This window comes from Lipotes vexillifer, unplaced genomic scaffold (genome assembly GCF_000442215.2).
Source record: "Lipotes vexillifer unplaced genomic scaffold, Lipotes_vexillifer_v1.1 scaffold402, whole genome shotgun sequence".
Classification (NCBI taxonomy): domain Eukaryota; kingdom Metazoa; phylum Chordata; class Mammalia; order Artiodactyla; family Lipotidae; genus Lipotes; species Lipotes vexillifer.
In genome coordinates this window covers 1,749,432-1,758,563 of record NW_006798409.1, presented here as the reverse complement: position 1 = coordinate 1,758,563, position 9,132 = coordinate 1,749,432, and the positions used below count along the sequence as shown (strand labels likewise).

Sequence of the window (9,132 nt, the reverse complement as noted above, 5' to 3'; positions counted from 1 at the left end):
GTGCCCGTCCAAACACCTACAGCTAGTCTCCCGTTGGTTCTCCCCATTCCTGTCCATCTTACGCAGAAATTGCCAAGTGTGCCAAACAGGACGCCGCTCGCCACAACTAGAGAAAGCCCTTGCACAGAAACAAAGACCCAACACAGCCAAAAATAAATAAATAAATAAAATTTTAAAAAGAAAGGGTTGGTTTGGTTTTGTTTGGTGCAGCTTGACATGTTCCTCCTCTTTATCCCTGACCTCAGCCTCATCCCAAGCATTGAAACAGTTGTTAAACTGAAAGGAAATCCTTTCTTTCTATTCTCTTGGTCCTCATTCTCCAAGACCTCCCTCTTCCAGGCTCACTCAGTGGCAGTGGAGAGCCAGAAAATATCAATAAAAGCAGATTTTGGAGACTGAGAGTCACGGTTCAAACCTGGCCTCCCTTCTTATGGGCTGTGTGACCCAGGAGAAGTTACCTAATTTGTCTGGACCTCTGATTCCTTTTCCGTAGGTTGAAGATAATGACCTCCCAGGGCTGTTCTGAGACAGGCATTTGCCCAGGCATGATATGGGGGAGGAGTGGGGGGAAAGCTATTGAATTGTTATTTCACATTATTGTATTAACTTTCCCAGAGCGTTCCAGCTTCCTTCCTGTTCCCCTTTCTAATCTATCCTGAACACTGCTGCCAGATCAGTCTTCCTGAAGCCTGACTAATAATAATCATCTCAAAACATAGTAATCGTTTTTATGTGAATGGTTATAAAGGCAGTTGAAAATAGAAAGCTGAGCATAGGTAGGAGGACGGACCAAGACCCCTGAGACGTGGCCACCAGGTGGATGCTGGGGTGAACCTGTGTCCATTTCTCCACCGGAATGGAGGGTCAAGGATGGTATCTTGTTACTCCTTGCATTCATTTATTCAACCAATAATTCTTTAGCACCCCGTCTAGGCCCAAGGGGTAGAGCAATAAACAAAACAGACCCTTCTCACTGCTGAGCTGCTTAAAAAATATTTGCTGAATTAGTTAACATTAATCAAAATTTAATGTCAAAGATGTGGATGCCAAATAATGATGATATTTTATGTTTTCAAAAGTACAGATTCCCTGTGGGGATGTACACTGATTGAACCTAAATTTTCTCATTTCTAACCCCATTTTGGCCTCAATGTTTAGAAAATATACATTCCAGCTTGTATTTGCAATACTCCTATGACATCTTGGCATCTGAATTTGCTGTTGAGAATATGCAGCATATGCTGTGAATTTCTGAAGTGGATGCCAGCACAGCTGGTTCTGATCTGAATACAAACAAATCAAACAATTTGGTTGGCACTGAAGCGTGATGACAGGTGACAATCCTTGGCAAGGGACAGGTTACAAATGGGCCAATTAAGAATCTGTACTTTCTCCTGGCACCTGAGTTCAGAAATAGACCATTCATTGAAGATGATCCTAAATTTGAAGGCTTGTGGTTGTCATTATGGTTCTTTTTTTTTAAAGATATTATTTTATCTGCTAGTGTGATGGGTTGAATTGTGGCCCTCCCCCCAAATTCATATGTTGGATTTGCCCAGTACCTCAGAATGTGACGCTATTTGGAAATAGGGTCTTTAGAGAAGTAATCAAGTTAAAGTAATATCATTTGAGTGGGCTCTAATCCAATATGACTGGTGTCCTTAGAAAAAGGAAAATTTGGACACAGAGACACATATAGAGGTAAAGAGATACAGGCAGAAGACGGCCAGCTATAAGCCAAGGAGAGAGGCCTGGAATAGATCCTTCTTTCATGGCCCACAGAGGGAAATAACCCTGACCACTTGATTCTGGACTTCTGTCCTCTAGAACTAGGAGACAATAAATGTCGATGTCTAAACCCCCAGTCTGTGGTACCTTGTTAGAGCAGCCCTAGGAAACAGATACAGTTCGGATTAGGTAATGATGCTCTTTGCGGAAGCTAAATCTTAATTTATAACCCGACCCATTTTTTCCACTTAGGCAAATAGTCCAGTGAGACCTACAACTTCAGCTCGTTCAGTGGAAGGGATTTCTTGTCTATACACGTTCAGTTTCAAAATAGCTACTGCCCAAAAGATAACTTTATAAGAGCAAAATGATCAGCAGTATCTCACCTGGATTTGCAAGGCGGCTACTTGTGGGTCCAAGAATCTGATAAGGATCTATAGAAAAAAGAAAAGAAGTCAGATCCCAAAGACATAGTTGTGAGCAGGTAGGGTGTAGCTCCAGGAATAATGCTGACCCGCTGGTGTTTCCAGATTTCAGAGTTGAAAATGTCCCCCACGCCAAAGTCCCCCAGCACCACTTCCTGTATTAGAAAAGATGTCACATGGGTCTGAGTGATGCTTCTTAGTAAAGGTCTCCTAGCTGGTGGCCGAGCTCAGATTTGGCCCAGGGTTCCCAACACCTAGCCCAGCGCCCTCTCCATCCCAGGATTTAAACAGGGCAGATGCATTCTGCCCAGGGCCGTGTGGGCCGTGATGCTCAGCACGCTGGCGGCAGCATCCTGCCACTGTGTTTCCGCACTGGACTTGGCACATGCGCTGACATTGCTGTATGTGACCTGGAAGGTGAAAATCAAAGAATTGCTAGGCCGCAAAGAAGCTGCCTGTGGGCACGCAGCATGTTTTTTCCATATTTATTGCATGGGTTTTGGAAATGTTTTAGCAAAATCTCAAGTCATTCCCAGTTGAGTAGACTGATAATTTAGTCCCTGTTTTACATACAGAGCGGTCCTAAAGACGACGAAGGAACATGAGTTTAACTTAGAAAGTGACACATTTTAGAAAGATGCTGCTAAACCTGTTTCTTCTTCTATGGCCACCAAGATGCTCTGTGAAACATACCTAGCTGAGGACGCTGGTCTTCAGTTTTGGGTACTGTGGAAGGAGATGGCTGAGCAGCTGAAAATCCAAAAAACAAAGAGACAGTTAGTTATAACTTGTATTTGGCTACCAGACTTTGATGCCGTTGTATCATCATTCCATCATGTACCTTAGTTATTAACACAATAGCCTTACTCTTATAATTAGAAACATGGTAAGAAAAAAATTTCCTTTCTAATGAAACCAAATGTAAATGTGGTAGCAAAACGAGGGCACTTTAACTTATTTTAAAAATGTATTTTTACCTCACTTTTTGCAAAACTAAAAAAAATTTGAGATAGTTTACAAACCAGATTAAAATGAATCAACTCTAAAATAAAAAGATAAAGGGAAACCACCAGGAAAATATAAAGTAAGGAACACTAGAAACATGGCCAAGATTAGGAAATCACCCAGTATTTAATCTGTACTCAAGCATCCTATGAGACATGCATTTGTCCAGAAATGCATTACATCATTCATTACATCACTCATTTCTTTTTGTTATAGAGATATATTACATCATTCATTTCTTCTTGTTATAGAAATAGGTATAATGCCAACAGAGAAAGAATCATTGCATTTAAAGATCAGTTGCGCTTTGTTGCCAAAGGGACAAATGTATGTTGAAAAAGCATAGTTTGGCTACAGAAATTATCATTTACTGCATCAAGAGTTATCCACTGCCTTGTGATGTGAGGATTCAAGGCAGTGGGAACCAACACTGTACCTTTCGACTGGGGCGTGGGGTGGCCGTGACTGGTCCAGGCTGATCTCCTGGGTGGTTCGTAAGGTAAATCTGTAAAGATAAATAAATTGACTAAAAGATCAATGATGTAACTTGATGACAGCTATTTTGTGTGCTTTTTTTTTTGTTTTGTGTTTATTAGAATCAATATTGTGCAAGAAAACCCAGTTATCCAAAGTAATATTCAACCTGGATTCCACGAGATTTGGGTTTTATTTACAAATGATAACTTTGTATCTTTTACTGATCTAACAGTTTCACCCATTAATCTGAAAACTCCCATGGATGGATTCTCTAGGAGCTGGCTGACTCTTCTAAGGTAATTTCCTGCAATCCTAGGTCAAGACCATATCAAAAGTTTCTTACAATCTAGTTTGTCCTGCTTCCAGCTGGAATTGACATAAGTCCATCACCCCTTTATTATCTTCATGACCTGTCTGAAACACAGCCTGCAACATGGATGAATCAACCGATTCCTACCTGAGGCCTGACACTAAATCCACCAAATGACGTTCACGTTCCTCCCTTTTCTTCTTCCTTGGAAGCGAGCACTGCCTTCTCTTATTTGCCAGCTGCCTCTCTCAGCCACCCCTCATTTTCCCTCATCCACTTATATTAAATCAGTCTTAAGGGTCTAGTTATTTTTCTTTTTTTTTAAATTAATTTTTATTGGAGTATGGTTGCTTTACAATGTTGTGTTAGCCTCCACTGCACAACAGAATGAATCATCCATACACATACAGATATCCCCTCCCTTTTGGACTCCCCTCCCATTTAGGTGGGCCTAGTTATTTTTCTACGCAAATGTCTACTCTTTCTCCTTCTCTAAATGAATTTAGAATTTCTCTAAAATGAACTGTAAGACTGAAATAATACTGCCCCCGCAAAACACTGGCAATGGCCGTAGAGCTGAAGAATATGCCAACGATTTTTTTTTTGTATTTATAATGCATTGCTACTCGTCCCATAAAACTTCACCACACTTTGTTTATGCAAATTTAATAATTATACATCTGCATCCTCAGTGCAAGTTCTATCAATGATTATGACTCTATGTCTTTTCAAGTTTCCTTGAAAAATATGTTCCAGAAACGTTATTATGCATGCTCTTACTAACTGTGCCTACATAAAGCTGGGGAGTGGGGTGACCAGCTACACGCAAATTCATTACAGAACCATTTCAAAACTACGACTTCTCTGATTGACGGGTCTCGGTCCAATGCCATGTGTCATTCTGGGCCAGCTGAAAGCCATAGCCAGGCACTTCAGCAGGTGTTCTGCTGCCAGTCACCTGGAGATGACTATAAAATCTCACTTGGAGAGATTTTAAGCTTTGTTTAAAATTGGCAGTTTGGTGGGTCAATCTTGAAAAAGCTTGTTGACTGTGTTGCAAAAGACATGTCTCTTCCTAGTTTCATATCCCAGAGAGAACAGCAATGAAATGCAACGTGAAATCCAACGCAGAATTGCCTTAATTTATTTGGTCTGTTTGGCTACAAGCATCTCGACTAGTGTGGTCTGTGAAATCCTACCCTCCAGAGCTTTGGTTGAGTTCGATAGTTTTTCTTTTGAAACTCTGCTATTGCTTACCACTCCCTCTCCACTGGCATTTCTGTATTTTGGGGACTGTAAGCATTTCCCACCCAGTTCCTCAGATTCTCACTTTTCTGGTGTTGAGGTTACACGTGGGAATTAAATCTGCAGTCGCTATCAATTTACAACTAAATTTCAACTTAAGTCGCTGGGAGCATTTGCACACAGATTCTCATCTAGTCGCATTTTGTCTAGAAACTGGTTAGGCAGAGTTTCAATTTGAGAATTGTCTCAGAAAGAAAAATCTACCAGCAGGGCAACTGTAAAAGCATCTCTCCTACTTTAGGAGCAGACAGCCATATCAACATGGGGCTTCTGTCTACCAAATGAAAAAGCAAGAGAATCCAGAAATATGTTCTGGGTCCTTGTTTCTCCGCAGACCAGCAGTATCGGCAATGTCTGGGAGCTCGTTAGAAATGCAGAACCTCACTCTAGATCTACTGAATCAGAATCTGCATTTTACCAGATTCTGATAAAAAAAAAAAACAGAGCTACCATATGATCCTTCAATCACACTCCTGGGCATATATCTGAAGAAAACCATAATTAGAAAAGATACAGGCACCCCACTGTTCATTGCAGCACTGTTTACAATAGCCAAGACATGGAAGCAACCTAAAAGTCCATCAACAGAGGAACGGATAAAGAACATGTGGTACATATACACAATGGAATATTACTCAGACATAAAAAAGAATGAAATAATGCCATTTGAAGCAACATGGATGGACCTGGGGATTACCATACGAAGTGAAGTAAGGCAGACCGAGAAAGACAAATATCATGTGATATCACTTATATGTGGGATCTAAAAAAAAAAATGATACAAATGAGCTTATATAGAAAACAGACACAGAAAACAAACTTATGGTTTACTAAAGTGGGGAGGGATAAATTAGGAGTTTGGGATTAACATATACTCACTACTATAAATAAAATAGATAACCAACAAGGACCTACAAGCACGGGGAACTATACTCAGTATTTCATAATAACCTATAAGAGAAAAGAATCTGAAAAAGAAAATATATATATACACACACAGTTTTATATGTATATATAAAACGGAATCATTTTGCTGGAATCTGTATTTTAACAAGGCCCCATTTGACTTGGGTGTACACTGAAGTTTGAGAAAGCCTGTTCTAGACAATTTCCACTATTCTTTTCTAAAAATCTGTGTTCCTGCAGATAAGGATGTCAGAAATGCTATCTGAGTGTGTTAATACAAACAAATGTGTGGAAAGAGTTCTAGATTGAATGCTTTTACCTGAAATATTAGAAATGGAATTAATAGCAAGTGTCAGTAGTTAGTCTGCTACTACTTTAAACATAAAGAGATGGCCCATGAAATGTGACTGGAAGAAATTAAGCACCAAACTACTAATAGGAAAATATTTTGAAACTCTTAATTCATAAAGTCCTTCTTAGAGTGTGTAACCGAGTCTCATCCTCCCTTGAAAATCAGTCAGGACCTAAACAACTCCAAGTCTGATTTTTTGCCAAGAACTGGAGATGTTTATATGAACAATGATTAATGTGTTCATGAACATATTGCCATGGAAGATAAGTGGGCCTTTGTTTTTGTTCATGAAACTCTGCTCCAGTGTTCTCTTATCAGCTACCGATCACGTGCCATGGGCACCAAGCCCCCGTCCTGTGGGATGTGACATTGAGGAATGTTGAACTAAGGCTTGCTGAGATGGGAGACAATCATCTCAGTGACCTTGTCAGCAGCTACAACACCTCAAAGCAGAGCCAGTTTTGAGCAGTTCTGCTTTTTGGCTCCTTGAAAAATTATTACTCTGTGTACATTTGCTATTTGCCCCTTATGGAGAGTAGATCATAAGACCTCTAGTAAGAACACAGTATACATTTCATTTTTGGTGGTCATTTCAATCCACTCTCCATTTCTCTTCAAATTTAACCATCAGGGTCATTAACTCATACACTTGGCAGAAGGTCCTGTGTCAGGGACAGCTGCTTTCTGGCATGAGTTCTGCTATTTTTTTTTTCTGTAACAGACTGTGTTTTAAAACTGAACTTTATAACAGCCATTTCATAGGCAGCTGAGGGTTACCAAAGAAGTATGCTATATGCCATGATCTAGACCAAAAACCATGAAAACTATAAATAGGGAGTTTGACTGGTGCTGGCCCCCTGCACCCCAGCACCTTTGTTTATTTCCTGGGAGTCAAGATCAGTTCCTGATTCTGAATGAGACTCCTTCCCCCAACCACTCCCTTCCCTAGACATCAACGATGTAAGCAAGCATCCTTGCTGCCCTTCGTGCAGGATTAAGTTCACCAAGTTTTACACTCTCCTTTCATCAAGATTTTACTGAAGAACAGCCCACTAGCCCTCTTGACATCTACCCACCACTTAATTTTTTTAAAGGACCAGAACTTGGATCATGGGGGAGCTTATCCTCATTCTGGGGATCCATGACCCATTTACAAAGTAACTCTGGAGGTCCCTGGCTGCACTGGATGCGAAAGGTTGAATTTTGCCAGCTCTCAATGAACTTAGATGCTAATGGCAAAGACAAAGACCAAGAGCTATTGACCTAAACCAATCTACGAACCCCTATTTAATGCAAGGAATTTTCAGGGTCAAGCCGACCGACATGATTAAATCACTCTCTCTTGTTTTCCTCTAGCTCTCCCTAGGGTCTTCTGAACTCCTCTGTCAAAGACATGGAGATCTGGGGGCATTTTGCCTTCCCTTTTCAACTAGGTGTACAGATGTACAGATCTGTGGTTAGAGTATAGTTAGGGCAAAGCCAAGAATGCATTTTCAGCCATTCGCTGTGATACAGGCTTTACTTAACTGAGGAGACAGTGCATTGGCTGCATCATCTTGCTATGACTGGAGATGCTGAATGGCACTGAGCTGCAAACTCCAAAGGAGGAATCATTGCAGATTCCGAGAAACCCTTGAGGAGCGCCAGCTTAAAAGGGAAAGTCAAGGCTGCACTTGCTGACCCAAGTCTCCAGTCTCCTTCAATAAAATCCTCGATGCGTATCATGGTGCGTGGATTACCATGGTGACGGAGAAGGGGAGGGTGGGGCTACAGATCGTCCTGGGCACACACAGAGCTTTCCCATACACTGCTCCTAGGATGCCAGGGAGGGTTCACATCATGAGGTCAAAAACCAGCTTGCAAGTTTCTCTGAGTCAGACCTGTCTCTGTTTATGCCACTTGAGGCCTCAAGGGGCCATGGCCCCCAAAAAAGCATGTGTTCAGCAAAGAAGGAGGGTGTTTACAGGGGAGATGGGGAAAGGGCTTCTGGTCATAATAACTGACTATCCAAGAAACACATGCGACACCATGAAATTCGATCATAAAAAAAGTACGTAAATGGATCTGCCTATGTGCTAGCACTTTCTAAGAGGAGAGGAGAGACTCATCTAAATGCTAATTCAGCAAAGGGATCATGAAAGAGGGTGCATTTTGAATCAGGAAAATTTGGATAAAATTAACAGGAACAAGCGCAAGGCAGAGAGGGGATTGAGGCATGAACAAAAGAGTATATTGTCCATCATGTGTTATCCTGTAAGGTCACTGAACATCCCGGACAATTGTGGTGGGGGGAGCTGAAACGACCCAGTAATTGGACAGGGCCGGCAGTAAGGGGACTCTGGAATAAATGATCTTTTTGGGAAGCTGGGCCATGACAAGAAGAAAAGGTAGACGGGGGTGATTACTTGAGGAGGAAGGAAAGGAAGGAAGTGGGGAGGGGACACTGGGAAGTTGGACTCAGCAGGATGACACAGGTGGGAGGAAGGAGTCCTCTGTCTCCGTGGATGTGGGATTAGAGAAATGGATGGACACAGCAAACCAAGAGTGCAGGGGAACGGGAACTCGGGTCTCTGTCCCCAAGGACCCAAGGACCTCTCCCAAGGAAAGTCAGCAACCAGCTCTTC

General features: G+C 41.6%; 1 protein-coding gene across 4 annotated transcripts in view; it reads right to left on the bottom strand.

The window, feature by feature from the left end:
• The window catches only part of ERG (ETS transcription factor ERG), a 211,727-nt gene that overhangs the window by 7,304 nt on the left and 195,291 nt on the right, over positions 1–9,132 (bottom strand). For all 4 annotated transcript variants that reach the window (XM_007470483.1, XM_007470480.1, XM_007470481.1 and 1 more), the window contains 3 exons: positions 3,595–3,663; positions 2,847–2,903; positions 2,115–2,162 (listed from right to left, as the gene is read on the bottom strand). In XM_007470483.1, coding sequence (XP_007470545.1) covers positions 2,115–2,162; positions 2,847–2,903; positions 3,595–3,663 — 174 coding nt within the window. The remainder of the gene's footprint in view (positions 1–2,114; positions 2,163–2,846; positions 2,904–3,594; positions 3,664–9,132) is intronic.